General features: G+C 50.7%; 1 protein-coding gene across 1 annotated transcript; it reads left to right on the top strand.

Moving 5' to 3' along the window:
* The first annotated feature begins 6,088 nt into the window (after positions 1-6,088).
* On the top strand, positions 6,089-9,519 carry PNMA6A (PNMA family member 6A). The gene is made up of 2 exons (XM_066250132.1): positions 6,089-6,242; positions 6,494-9,519. Exon 2 carries the CDS (start codon positions 6,619-6,621, stop codon positions 8,005-8,007), a length of 1,389 nt encoding a protein of 462 aa, XP_066106229.1. The 5' UTR covers positions 6,089-6,242; positions 6,494-6,618; the 3' UTR covers positions 8,008-9,519.
* Positions 9,520-14,549: the final 5,030 nt, after the last annotated feature.

The raw sequence follows: 14,549 nt of genomic DNA, 5'->3' as shown, positions 1-14,549 counted from the left end.
ACCACCATCACAGACGCCTGGCCCATGCAGGTTTGCATTAGATTCAGACAGACGGTAATGAAACTATGGAGCCCAGAAGTGGTGGGCCATTAGCTTTAATCCTCGCTTGCACCCAGCTGGCAAGAAATACACACAGTGGGAAAACACTTCCCTTTCCATTCAGGGCTCCCAAAGCCACTGGCTTATCCAAGCTTCCTAGAATCAAGGGTTTCTAACCTCACCAGTCTCATTCACCTCTGTTCCCCATCTCCTTCTCTCTGCACAAACTGGCTTCCTCCTCAGCACTCCGCCATCTTGGCTGCTTCTCCTGGCCTCCTCCACGTGGCCTTTCTCTGCTCTCCTACAGCATGGGCTCCTCCTAGAACATAATCACTCTTTCCCCAAACAACATGATCTCTCCTTTTAAACCCCTTTGGCGCAAAAGCCCTCCCCCAACACATATTAACATAATCACTCCCATCCCAAGCAAGAAGGGCAACTAATATTATCACCTGGGCAACAGGCTTCCATGTGGGAGGCGCCATCTCTAACAAACTGAGCATAATATATTTTATCTGCCCAACACCTGAGCTCCAGCAGAGAGAGGGCTGAGAGAACTAGAGACATGTGAACAGAGTGTGAAATTGGCATCCCAGGGAGGGACGCGGTGGGGAATGGCCACCAGAACCCCTGTGCTGAATCCTTCTCCAGTATTGTAGTCACCATCTTTATTGGGTGGAGCAGTTCCCTCCACGTGGCATCAGCCTGGGGGAAAGCAAGTGCCCACCCTCGGGATTCTCTCTTGCCCCAACCTATGGAGATTGGACCCTGCTGAGAAGTAACCAGCATTGGGCAAGAAGCAGGGCACCTGAAGTGACTTAGTTTTCTGGTACTGAGGCCAGAGCTTTTCTTCACCCTCTCCAGAGAATACTGTTGTAAAGTAGCGTACTCCAGATGCTGAAAAGTACCATACCTCACTTCTGTGGGTTTACGTAGAGACACCAAGTCCAGATGAGTTTTGAAGGGTTTTATCAAAGGAGGAGATTTATTAAATATGCCGGCTGCATATGGCTGACACGGGGCTTTTGTAGACCCAAATCGTGCGCCAAATACATCTCAGGGGCTGGTTATATACCCTTGATCACACACGGGCTGGGGAGAGCATGACCTCATCGCACAAGCTTACAACATTTGTTTGGGGGATGCACAAAAACATTAAGACTTTCAAGGTAACACACAATCAGAGATATTTATAATCTTTCAGGGTTCATCTTCCCTCCTTTTCCTAGAGGTATGTTACTCAGGATTCCAGGAAGGGGGGCGGAAATACAATCAATGTAGGGTGGTATGGAAATTCTGTCTCCCATTGAAAGAGAAGAAGTTTCTCAGTTAACCTTTATTGTAGATTTAAAACTAAGTGACTTATTGTTCTTGCAAGCTAGAAACTTGTACATTCTTCTCCCTCCCCTCCCCAAAGGAAGGATGGGACAGGAAAGCCTGATCTTTCCTCCTAAAATATCAATATTAATTTTGCAGCTTTTTGTACCTTACTACAATATGACTGGTGCTTCTGCCTCACAGGAGATTCAATAGAAACTGTCCGGACAGTGAGCAGAACAAATTTCAGGGTTTCAGAGGCCACCCCTACTGGACTCCTAGTGGCCTTACTCTACTGAGGTCAGTGAAAAAATTCAGGACAGACTGATACCTGGGGCCGAGGGGTGGGCACCATACCCACCAACTTTCTTCATTCCTCAATTTACTCAGGCTGTAGTCTCTACCAGAGGTTTTTTCAGTGCCTGAGCCCAACAAACAGTCAGCAGACAGAGGCAGTAGCAGGTGAATCTGAGGGAACCGTGACTTACCCTCAGGCCTGGGGATGATAAAAGCCAGCCTAGGTGTGCAGCTTGGTCCTCCCATGTGAACCTAAGCCCAAGAGAAGCAGTCAAAAACTCTGGTTTGCTTATAGCTCCAAAAAAGTTACTGATGGCTAGTCACAGGCAGTTCTTTACACTGGTCGGCACCTGGTTCTCTCCTAAAACGCCAGAAACAACACATCCACTGGCCAGCTATAGAGAACATAGAAGCAGAACCCAACTACCCTTTCTAGCAGTGTATCCAAAAGGAGAGAACATTAGGCATCACACCCAGCTGAGGTGAATTCTTCTTCCTGTGGTCCACATCAGCATATCAGCCCGTACGCATTGAATGAGGTAAAGCTTCAGAGTCAGCTGGCCCAAGTCCTGGATATCCTGCCCTGCTGGGCTAAGATCCGCAAGGGGGAGAGAGACTTAGAGCACAGACATTCAAAGTGTGAGTTCCTTGGAGCCTATTGCTGGGACTGGTTGAAGGGCTTAGTCACATTATGGGGGCACAAAAAATCAGCCCCAGTGAAAGTCTTGATCAATCTTTGTTCCTAAGACCAGGAACTCCCCAGCTGAAAGAACTTCTGCAGTGGGGAATGTCAGCCCCACCCAACCTGAACCTGCTGCTCACCTTGCTGGGGAGAAATAGAATTGGAGTATCTAGCAGTGGCTGAAGGATTAGGCTCTGGAGTAGGGGCTACTTTCTCTGTACTGAGCTCCTAACCAACTAGTTTTCTGGTGCCAGCATCAGCTGCCCTAACACACTAAGCTTGTGGCCTGTGGAGAGGTTGGTGGGCTGAGGCAAGTCTGCATTCAGGCTATAGTCTTTGTACAGAAGACTCTGTGGGAAGACTAGGTAGCTATAAGATTAGGTGGAGCAGGTGAAAAGTGGGGCCAAATCTTAAGGAACTTGTGTTCATTTACGGAGCTGCTTTCAGCTCTGCATGAAGAAGCTGAACCTTATACACCAGTTGTCCCCTCACACACAAACCTAGGTACAGAAAACATGAACACAAATAGCAAACAGAGCGGTAGCTCCAAATAGGTATCCATGCCATGGTATGTTACAAACAACATCTGATATCAACCCATACCTGAACCCTGCCCAACAGGACCCAGAACAAACACAACCAGTGTTGGGTGGCAGACAGCAGCAATGCTATACTGAGCTAGCCACACAGGTGGCATGCCCAAAAAGTCCAGCAGACAACAGCACCTGCTGAGAATAAATATGCCCCATAGGAGAGACACTGCACAGCATTTAGTACACATGATCAAGATTGATTCTCAGATTCAGACAGTCTGAAGGGATAATTCCACCCACAAAAGTACCAGCTGCATTCAAGACTCACATATAACAGGAGGATAAATATAAACCTCAGGAAACATTCCTAGAGCAAGGAACTCAGGTGGCCTGGAGGTAGGTATCACGGAGGCCATCTTCCTTCATAAAGACACCACAACAAATTTGGGAGTCAGAGAAGAACTACCTAATACACAGATAAAATGAGCAAAGAAATATGACTCAGATGAGTCAAAAAGAGCAACCCCGAGAAAAAGAACTAAATAAAATGGAAGTAACCAAAATAACAAACGCAGAGTTTAAAATAATGGTTTGCCTGAGCTGTGGTGGCGCAGTGGATAAAGCGTTGACCTGAAACACTGAGAGGCCAGTTCAAAACCCTGGGCTTGCCTGGTCAAGGCACATATGAGAATTGATGCTTCCTGCTCCTCCCCCTTTCTCTCTCTCTCTCTCTCTCTCTCTCTCTCTCTCTCTCATTTATTTATTTATTTATTTATTTATTTATTTATTTATTTATTTACAGGGACAGAGAGACACAGAGAGGGACAGACAGACAGGAAGGGAGATGAGAAGCATTAATCATCAGGTTTTCATTGAGACACCTTAGTTGTTCATTGATTGCTTTCTCATATATGCCTTGACTGTGGGCCTTCAGCATACTGAGTAACCCCTTGCTCGGGCCAGAGACCTTGGGTCCAAGCTGGTGAACTTTTTGCTCAAGCCAGATGAGCCTGTGCTCAAGCTGGCGACCTCGGGGTTTCGAACCTGGGTCTTCTGTATCCCAGTCTGATGCTTTATCCACTGCGCCACCACCTGGTCAGGCTCTCTATTCTCTTTAAAATGAATAAATAAAATCTTTTTTAAAAAATAATGGTTATTAGGATACTTAAGGATCTCAGAGTAAAAATGGATGAGCAGTGTGAGGTCGGTTGGCAATGGGGAAAGGTCACATGAGTAACCAGGTTCGGGGACTTTGGCTGAAACTACCCACACCCATGACCACCACAAGAAACGGCACAGGAGCATTTTGAAAAATCTGTCAGCCAATAAAATTTCACCACATCATATCAACCCGCCACCACCTTACTGATGCTATAAATTACCCCCCCCCCCCCCCCCCCCCCCCGCCGCGGGAGAAACTGTGTGACTTCCCTGGCCCATGTCTTGAGAACCAGTGAACCTCACCCGGGATGCGCTCTAAATAAAGATTTTGCTTGTCCACACTTGGTGGCTACGTCCTTCTTTCTTCCTTGGTGGAAAATACCTTACAATCAGAGTGAGAAATTCATAAGCATTTAGTAGGACATTGAAATCATGAAAAAAAAAAAGCCAGTTAAAAATGGCAAATACAATATCTGAAAGGAACACTGCACTAGAAGGAATCAACAGCAGGCTGGAAGAAGCAAAGGAATGAATTACAATTTAGAGGACAAGATAAACATAAGCACAGAAGTAGAGCAGCAAAAAGAAAAGAGGCTCAAGAATGCTGAGGAGCCTGACCAGGCGGTAGCGCAGTGGATAGAGCGTCGGACTGGGATGTGGAGGACCCAGTTCGAGACCCCAAGGTCATCAGCTTGAGCGCGGGCTCATCTGGTTTGAGCAAAGCTCTCCAGCTTGGACCCAAGGTCGCTGGCTTGAGCAAGGGGTTACTCGGTCTGCTGAAGGCCCACGGTCAAGGCACATATGAGAAAGCAATCAATATGAACTAAGGTGTCTCAACGAAAAACTGATGATTGATGCTTCCCATCTCTCTCCGTTCCTGTCTGTCTGTCCCTATCTCTCTCTCTCTCTCTAACGCTCTGTCTCTGTAAAAAAAAAAAAAAAAAAAAAAGAACGCTGAGGAAACTCTTAGAGACCACTGTGACAACATGAAGAGAAACAACATCCTCATCATAGGGGTTTCTGAAGGAGAAGAGAACAAACAAAACATAGAGAACTTATTTGAATAAATCAAACAAGGGGAAGGGCTCAGGGCAAGACAGACAGAGGTCTCTGGAGAGGTACAACACCCATGTTGCCTCCAGGGGCCAAGGAACACTGTCCCAGAGCCTGTTAGGTTGACCAAGGCACAGAGGATAAGAGACACATTGGTCACCCCATCCCAACAAACCAGCTCTCCCATAAACACACTCAGGCAGAAATCTCAATGCTGTTGTTTCACTGAAGCAGAGGTAGAAGGGGGAAGGAATTCCTAAGGACACACAGTCAGACACAGGCCCCAGCGGTTGAACTTTAAGTAGCAGTACACGATTCTTGAATTTGGAACTTTCAGTAAGCTGAATGAGAAAGGCATCTTCCATGGTGCTGGCTCCAGTCATAAGGGCAGCAAATCACGTCGGCCCAATTCTGCATCCTCCATGACAGAGACCTGCAGCCCTCGGCACCCAAGTGAGGCATGGGCAACACGGGGCGTGGTGTGTTAGTGCGCATGTGCCCGTGTGGCATCTACTCCACGAAATCGCAGCAGGTGCACCTCTAGGCGAGGTGCTTTTCATCTAGCCTTGTGACAGGACCAGCCCTGGGTGGGGAGAGGGAGAGGAAAGAGAAGAGCAGGGGAAGAAGCCTAGAGGCTCCCCACCTCTGGCCTGAACGCAGTGCTGGCGGGCGCAACTCTGGCCTGTCCAGCCACTCTCTGGGGGGCATCCCAGGGTGTGGACATCTCTCCACGCGTGCAGCCAGAGGGCACGTTCCGGGAGGGGACGGTCCCAAGATTATGTCCCAGACTGGCACATTGACTCTCTGACTTTGGGGGCCCCCACCTGTGCCCGTGCCCCCTTGGGGGAGGAGCAGGCGACGTTAACCGAGGTTCCCAGGTTCCAGCAGCGGTGGCAATAGCCCTGCCGCGTGACCCGCGCGCACCAATGGACTAGCGGTCTCCCGGGCGACGCGGGGGGGGGCACGCTCTGCTGCCTCAGTACCTCATTCCCTGCAGAGAGCTGTGGCGAGCAGACGAGCAGACCTCGGCGCGCTGGCCCAAGTGCCACGGTGAAGAGAGGGACCGAGAAAGAGAGGCGCCCGAACCTGCCGCGGCTGCGCGTAGCCTCGCGTCCCTGCTGCTGGGACCTGGATCAGGAAGGACCACGCCCCAGGAGAAGGTACCAGATTTAGGGAAGGTGCGCTGGTCCCCTGGAGACCCCGCCGCCCTCCGCCCGCCCCAGCAGGACTTGTGGCAGCTTGCTGGGGCTGGGCGCCTAGTGGGGAGGAGGCTGCGGCCCCTGTGGGCCTGCGGAGGGTGGGGGATTGAGCCTGGGCTGCAGAGGCGCATCCGGCGAAGGGGGGGGGGGTTAGCTGGAGGTGGGAAGCAGGGTTGGCATTAATCTCGCCCTCACCCGGTTCCAATTCACAGGCGTGGAGACCTGGGAAGTTCTCTCTGAGTCTTAGGCTTCCGCCTCAATTCATTTCCCACCCGGCCTGCGCTGGGAACTGTTCCTGCCCCTGGTACTAACCCTTGCACTGGCAGAAATTGCGGCGATGGCGGTGACGTTGCTGCAAGACTGGTGCAAGTGGATGGGCACCAGCACTCGCAGGGCCCTGCTCATCCTGGGCATCCCGGAAGACTGTGAGGAAGACGCACTCCACGAGTCCCTGGAGGATGCCCTGGAGCCCATGGGCAGCTTTACCGTGCTGGGCAAAGTGTTTAGAGAAGAGGACAATGCCACTGCGGCCCTGGTGAAGCTTTACCGGGATATCGATTATGCCTTAGTCCCCAGGGAAATCCAAGGCATCGGGGGTCCCTGGAACGTGGTCTTTGTGCCCCGTGGCTCAGGCGATGAGTTTCTTAGTCGCGTGCTCCACTTCCTGGAGCAACAGGGGCACACGGTGGAGAGCCTGGGGGGAGCCCTGGGGCTGGGACTGCGCAGGGTGTGGTGGCTCCGGTCGGTCTGTCAGGGGATCCAGCCCTGGGTGGAGACCCTGCGGTACCAGCGCCTGGGGGTGTTCTCTGGGAGGGACCCACCGGCCCCCGGGGAGGTGTCCTTTGAGGCTTGGCTAGACCAGACCACTGACATGCTACATGTGTGGCAAGGGGTCTCAGAAAGGGAGAGGAGGAGGAGGCTGTTAGAAGGCCTTCGAGGGATAGCCTTGCAGCTCATACAGGGGCTTCTGGCGGAGAACCCTGTCAGGACAGCGCAAGACTGCCTTGCGGCCCTGATCCAGGTGTTTGGAGACAACGAGTCCCCAGCAACCCTCCGGGTAAAGTGCTTGACCGCTCAGCAGGAGTCGGGCGAGCATCTTTCTGCTTTTGTGTTGCGGCTGGAAGTCCTGCTACAGAAAGCCATTGAGAAGGGAGCCCTGGCCAGAGCCTCAGCTGACCACTTCCGCCTGAGGCAGGTACTCACTGGGGCCATCCTTATTGAGCCGCTGGAGGAAGCCCTGAGGAAGCTGAGAATGGTTGGGAGGTCTCCCACTTTCCTGGAGATGCTGGAGTTGGTTCGGGAGTCTGAGGCATGGGAGGCCAGCCTAACCAGGAATGAGAGAGCCCAAGAGGAAGAAGGGGCTGCCCCCTGGGCCAATGCCCAGGCTGATGCCAGGTTCAAAGCTAAAGCAGAGGGTGACAAGGTAGAGGATAAAGAGCAGGAGGAAGAGGAGCAAGAGGATGATGATGACCATGACCTTGCCCCTGCAGGCCTAGGTCAGGCAGGACCCTCAGAGGCCCTTGGGGGTGCCATGAGTGCCTACATGGGCAGTGCTTCTAGGGCAGGTCCAGAAGGTCCTGGTGGTGAGCCTGAGGACCTGGCCCATGCAGGAGACCAGGAGACCAAGGAGCACCTCCTGGAGGGGCTTAAGCCCATCCCAGAGGAGTTGGAAAGTGAGGACGGATTTGAGGAGCTGAGCTCCCCAACATCTTCCCCAGGCAAATAAGCTCACAAGGCCCAGTGTCCTCCTCTCCTCTTGGGCAGCAGAGACCTAGAGGCAGGGGGAGGTCAGGCCAGGGCAACCTCCTCACCCGACACAAGGAACAGGGCCCAGGTAAGGGCCCACCCACCCCAAACCAAACCCCTGAGCCTCCCACCACCCCCAAGGGGCCCTGACCATCACCGTCAACCCTTCCAAGTGACCAAGATGACCGTGTTTGACACCAACTAGGATGTTGCCCTCCCCCATGGTAACACCACACTTGGGCCCAGCCCCAAACCCTGCCGACTTGGGCAACTGGCCTGGGAGCATTCCTGAGTAGCCCAGTCCAGCCTAGGAGAGGGGCACCTGAAGACATTTGCCACCCACACGGAACTTGGAAACATTAGGGGTCATCTCAGGGGTGCGATTCCTGGGGTCCCCCATTCTCCATCCTCTGGAGTAGGCTATTCCCTATTCTGGGAGACCCCCACCCCATTTTGCTGTAGGCCTCATAGCAACCCACGTATCATGTAGTTACCCCTCCCCATACCAGGCCATGGTTCTTGTGCAGAATCACCAGGTGTGGGTGAACGCGGTGGTGTCCCATCCTATGTACTGGGGCAGCCACCTCTCAGCCCCAGCATGTGCTGTGAGCTCCACTGCCAGCTAAGGCTCTGCTTGCTTTTGTCCAAGGTCGTGAGCTCAACCTCTACTTTCTCAGTGTAGATTTAAGCCAACTGCTGCTTGTTCTTGTGGAGATGTGTGTGTTCGTCTCTGAGCAGTTCCGTACCACCACCGCATCCCAGAGACCCTGGGCCCAGTCCTAGAGGATGGCAGAAAGGGCTGACGAGGGCACGGCTGGTGTTCACCCAGTGACGTCAGGAAGGAAGAACTGGACCCGGGACAGAAGGCGGCTGCTGGAGGTTCCACGGAGACTGTGCTCTGATGTGCCACCTTATTGTTTGATGTGACCCAGTTTCCTCGGCTTGGTGGAGTGTCCCCTGCTGTGTTTTCCAGTGTCCTGTGTCTGTCCTGTGCAGGCCATAGGGCAGGGCCAGGACCCAGCATGTTGTCCAGAGGGGGAGCGGAGCCCTGCAGTGAGTGGACATCGCCAGCGCCCAGGGGGACTATGGCGGGAGGGTCACGGCATGGTGGGCAGCTGAGACACTTCGTCAGGGACCCCAGGAGGAGGGAGTGGCATGAACTATGGGCTCTGGTGGCCGTTAGAAGTTCCTCTCTGTGCCTGACTGATAGAGCATCAACCTGGGGTGTTGAGAACCCAGATTTGAAACCCCGAGGTCACTGGCTTTAGTGCAGGCTCACCAGCTTGAGTGCAGGCTTGCTGGCTTGAGCAAGGGGTCACTGGCTTGATTTGAGCCCGCCAGTCAAGACATATGAGAAGCAACTAAAGGGATGCAACTGAGTTGATGTTTCTCATCTCTTTCCCTTCCTGCTTCTCTTTCTCTCTCTCTCTCTCAAAAAAAAATTCTTTGTCTGTTGTCATTTTCTTTCTTCCATGAGTTCAGTAAATGTTTTTCTTCAATAAATATAATTAAATGATTCCACTGAGTTTTGCCTTTGTTGTGCGAATACAGAGAAAGTGGCCCGTACTCCAGAGTCTAATCCTTCAGCCACTACTAGATACTCCAATTCTATTTCTCCCCAGCAAGGTGAGCAGCAGGTTCAGGTTGGGTGGGGCTGACATTCCCCACTGCAGAAGTTCTTTCAGCTGGGGAGTTCTTGGTCTTAGGAACAAAGATTGATCAAGACTTTCACTGGGGCTGATTTTTTGTGCCCCCATAATGTGACTAAGCCCTTCAACCAGTCCCAGCAATAGGCTCCAAGGAACTCACACTTTGAATGTCTGTGCTCTAAGTCTCTCTCCCCCTTGCGGATCTTAGCCCAGCAGGGCAGGATATCCAGGACTTGGGCCAGCTGACTCTGAAGCTTTACTTCACTCAATGCGTACGGGCTGATATGCTGATGTGGACCACAGAAAGAAGAATTCACCTCAGCTGGGTGTGATGCCTAATGTTCTCTCCTTTTGGATACACTGCTAGAAAGGGTAGTTGGGTTCTGCTTCTATGTTCTCTATAGCTGGCCAGTGGATGTGTTGTTTCTGGCCTTTTAGGAGAGAACCAGGTGCCGACCAGTGTAAAGAACTGCCTGTGACTAGCCATCAGTAACTTTTTTGGAGCTATAAGCAAACCAGAGTTTTTGACTGCTTCTCTTGGGCTTAGGTTCACATGGGAAGACCAAGCTGCACACCTAGGCTGGCTTTTATCATCCCCAGGCCTGAGGGTAAGTCGCGGTTCCCTCAGATCCACCTGCTACTGCCTCTGTCCGCTGACTGTTGGGCTCAGGCACTGAAAAAACCTCTGGTAGAGACTACAGCCTGAGTAAATTGAGGAATGAAGAAAGTTGATGGGTATGGTGCCCACCCCTTGGCCCCAGGTATCAGTCTGTCCTGAATTTTTTCACTGACCTCAGTAGAGTAAGGCCACTAGGAGTCCAGTAGGGGTGGCCTCTGAAACCCTGAAATTTGTTCTGCTCACTGTCCGGACAGTTTCTATTGAATCTCCTGTGAGGCAGAAGCACCAGTCATATTGTAGTAAGGTACAAAAAGCTGCAAAATTAATATTGATATTTTAGGAGGAAAGATCAGGCTTTCCTGTCCCATCCTTCCTTTGGGGAGGGGAGGGAGAAGAATGTACAAGTTTCTAGCTTGCAAGAACAATAAGTCACTTAGTTTTAAATCTACAATAAAGGTTAACTGAGAAACTTCTTCTCTTTCAATGGGAGACAGAATTTCCATACCACCCTACATTGATTGTATTTCCGCCCCCCTTCCTGGAATCCTGAGTAACATACCTCTAGGAAAAGGAGGGAAGATGAACCCTGAAAGATTATAAATATCTCTGATTGTGTGTTACCTTGAAAGTCTTAATGTTTTTGTGCATCCCCCAAACAAATGTTGTAAGCTTGTGCGATGAGGTCATGCTCTCCCCAGCCCGTGTGTGATCAAGGGTATATAACCAGCCCCTGAGATGTATTTGGCGCACGATTTGGGTCTACAAAAGCCCCGTGTCAGCCATATGCAGCCGGCATATTTAATAAATCTCCTCCTTTGATAAAACCCTTCAAAACTCATCTGGACTTGGTGTCTCTACGTAAACCCACAGAAGTGAGGTATGGTACTTTTCAGCATCTGGAGTACGCTACTTTACAACAGTATTCTCTGGAGAGGGTGAAGAAAAGCTCTGGCCTCAGCACCAGAAAACTAAGTCACTTCAGGTGCCCTGCTTCTTGCCCAATGCTGGTTACTTCTCAGCAGGGTCCAATCTCCATAGGTTGGGGCAAGAGAGAATCCCGAGGGTGGGCACTTGCTTTCCCCCAGGCTGATGCCACGTGGAGGGAACTGCTCCACCCAATAAAGATGGTGACTACAATACTGGAGAAGGATTCAGCACAGGGGTTCTGGTGGCCATTCCCCACCGCGTCCCTCCCTGGGATGCCAATTTCACACTCTGTTCACATGTCTCTAGTTCTCTCAGCCCTCTCTCTGCTGGAGCTCAGGTGTTGGGCAGATAAAATATATTATGCTCAGTTTGTTAGAGATGGCGCCTCCCACATGGAAGCCTGTTGCCCAGGTGATAATATTAGTTGCCCTTCTTGCTTGGGATGGGAGTGATTATGTTAATATGTGTTGGGGGAGGGCTTTTGCGCCAAAGGGGTTTAAAAGGAGAGATCATGTTGTTTGGGGAAAGAGTGATTATGTTCTAGGAGGAGCCCATGCTGTAGGAGAGCAGAGAAAGGCCACGTGGAGGAGGCCAGGAGAAGCAGCCAAGATGGCGGAGTGCTGAGGAGGAAGCCAGTTTGTGCAGAGAGAAGGAGATGGGGAACAGAGGTGAATGAGACTGGTGAGGTTAGAAACCCTTGATTCTAGGAAGCTTGGATAAGCCAGTGGCTTTGGGAGCCCTGAATGGAAAGGGAAGTGTTTTCCCACTGTGTGTATTTCTTGCCAGCTGGGTGCAAGCGAGGATTAAAGCTAATGGCCCACCACTTCTGGGCTCCATAGTTTCATTACCGTCTGTCTGAATCTAATGCAAACCTGCATGGGCCAGGCGTCTGTGATGGTGGTCGTGGCTACTGGCTTTACACCAGGGGAAGTGTCTGTGAATGAGATTTTCTGTATTGGCCTTTTCAGAGGGTGCCTACATCTATGAGGAGAACTTCTGTCTCTTTCTCCCATACAGAAACACCAGCTCTTTTCCCCGCCAAATGTTATGTGGGTACCTCATCTAGGCTGGGTGCTCTAGGCTGGGCTCCCGATCTGGGACTCAGAACCCATACCACTCAGGGAAAACCTGCCTGCAACAGAGAGTCCCTCAGCTGCCACTTTCTCCTGGGAGCAAAGGCAGCACTTTTCGTATGTCTGCCTGCTCTCAATGTGGTTCTGTGACTCCTTGGTATGGACTCTTCTTCATTTAGTCCTAAGTTGGGTTTTTAGGATGATTGTCCTTAAAGTTAGTTATAGAAGGAGGAGAAATCAGAAGAATTCAGAGGAGAGGGGGGCCTACAATGTCTGAGATCTTATGCTCTAGGCTGTGACCTCAGTGTTCAGGACTGAGGGAACAAGAGCAGACAGAAAAGTTTAAAAAAGAACAACGTGCAGGCCAGTGCACAATTGATAACGTGTCTGACTACGGATCAGAAAAATAGCAAACCATGGGTGTGGACTCTGCTTGTTATCAGTTCCTTGAAATGAACTTGCAGCTCCAGCAAGAAGAGTGAGTATCAAGGACAGACCCTCCAACCTCCTCTCCCCTTCCCCTTCCTAAGACACGAAAGTCACTCACGTAGGCCTGCAAACAAAGAAGTCATAGAAATCAGTCAGTTGTCACGTGGAAGCTAAAGCTATGAAAATATATAAGATGTAGAAGTCTAACTTCGGGGAGCACCTGTTTTGTTGCCTCTTTGAGGGTCACGCAGCTCCACGCTCCACTGGCTAAATAAATCCTTCCTTCATCAATTGTCTGGGCGTTTTTGTCCTCCTTGGATTCCTGCAACATTATAACTCCCTTTCCCCAGTTTCCAGATCCCGGTCCACTTAACTCCTCGAGCAGTCTGGAAGGACTTACCAGTCTGCACTTTACACTATTGGAACTTGTCAGCGCTGGTCAATGACTATGTCAAAAGATAAAGCTTGCTTGCTGTTGGGCAAATAAGTTGTAAAAGTTGTGTTATTTGGTTTTGCTCACTTTGATTGATAAAGATGGCACTGCCCACGTGAATAGCTGTCACCTAAGTGATAATATTATTTTTTACCTTCCTGCTTGGGAAGGGGTTTGGTTTTGCTAATGTGTGCTGGGGGAGTGTAAAGCCAGTAGCCATGGCCACCATCGCAGCCACCTGGCCTGTGGAGGTTCACATTTGACTCAGACAGACGGTAATAAAACAATGGAGCCAAGAAGTGGGGGCCATCATCTTCATCCTAGCTTGCACCCGGCAGGCAAGAAATACACACAGTGGGAAAACACTTCCCTTTCCATTCAGGGCTTCCAAAGCCACTGACTTATCCGAGTTCCCTAGAATCAAAGTTTTCTACCTTGCCAGCCTTATTCGCCTCTGTTCCGCAACTCTTCTCCCTGCACAAACTCTGCACAAACTGGCTTCTCCTTCAGCACTGCGCCATCTTGGCTGCTTCTCCTCTCCTCCACGTGACCTTTCTCTGCTCTCCTTTCTCTGCTCTCTCCTCTAATGCTAATCTCAGGAACCAAGAGAGACAGCAAGCTCCCGATCTGCCCCATTTTATAGTGTAGAAATCAAAACCTTTAATCCAATATACGAACAAGGAAGTCTCTGATACAAAGTCACTTAGGGTATAACAACAACCCTGCCTGCTTACAGCCTGTCCCCCACACCCAATGCAAGTATAAGCGAGCAAACCTATATATCATATTTACAAACTTATTTGACCCACAGGGAAGGATTGTCCTGCCAAAAGGCTTTACAAGAAGGAGCTAGGAGGCCATTTAGAAGAGGAGGAGAACACATTGTTGCAGGGCAGGAAGGCCACATTGTTGCAAAGGACAGGCAGCTAAGATGTCAGAGTCCAGAAGGAGAAGCCAGTTTGTGCAGAGAGAAGGAGATGGGGAACAGAGGTGAATAAGGTTGGTGGGGCCTTTGATTCTAGGAAAACACGAATGTGTCAGTAGCTTTGTGAGCACTGAATGAATGGGTTTTGGTGGCCAGTGTGTTTTTTACTCATTGGCCGGTATGAGTCTAAAATAAAAGGTTATGGCCCACCAGTTCTTGGTTCTGCAGTTTCATTACTGTCTGTCTGAATCAAATGCGAACCTGCACGGGCCAGGGGGCTGTGATGGTGGCCGTGGCTACTGGCTTTACACTTGCCATAAGACAATAAGACAAATGACTGCTCTTGAGGGAGCACCGTTCCAGAACAAAGTGCTTGTTTTCCTTCTCATTTGTGCTAAGAAGATGGGTTCCTCACAGTCAGCTTGGACTGCTAGGTCCAGAGCAGCTGGACTGTTTATACAGTGACT

This window comes from Saccopteryx bilineata, chromosome X, assembly GCF_036850765.1.
Source record: "Saccopteryx bilineata isolate mSacBil1 chromosome X, mSacBil1_pri_phased_curated, whole genome shotgun sequence".
NCBI lineage: Eukaryota > Metazoa > Chordata > Mammalia > Chiroptera > Emballonuridae > Saccopteryx > Saccopteryx bilineata.
The sequence above is the reverse complement of the archived record's forward strand: the minus strand, read 5'-3'. Positions and strand labels throughout refer to the sequence as shown.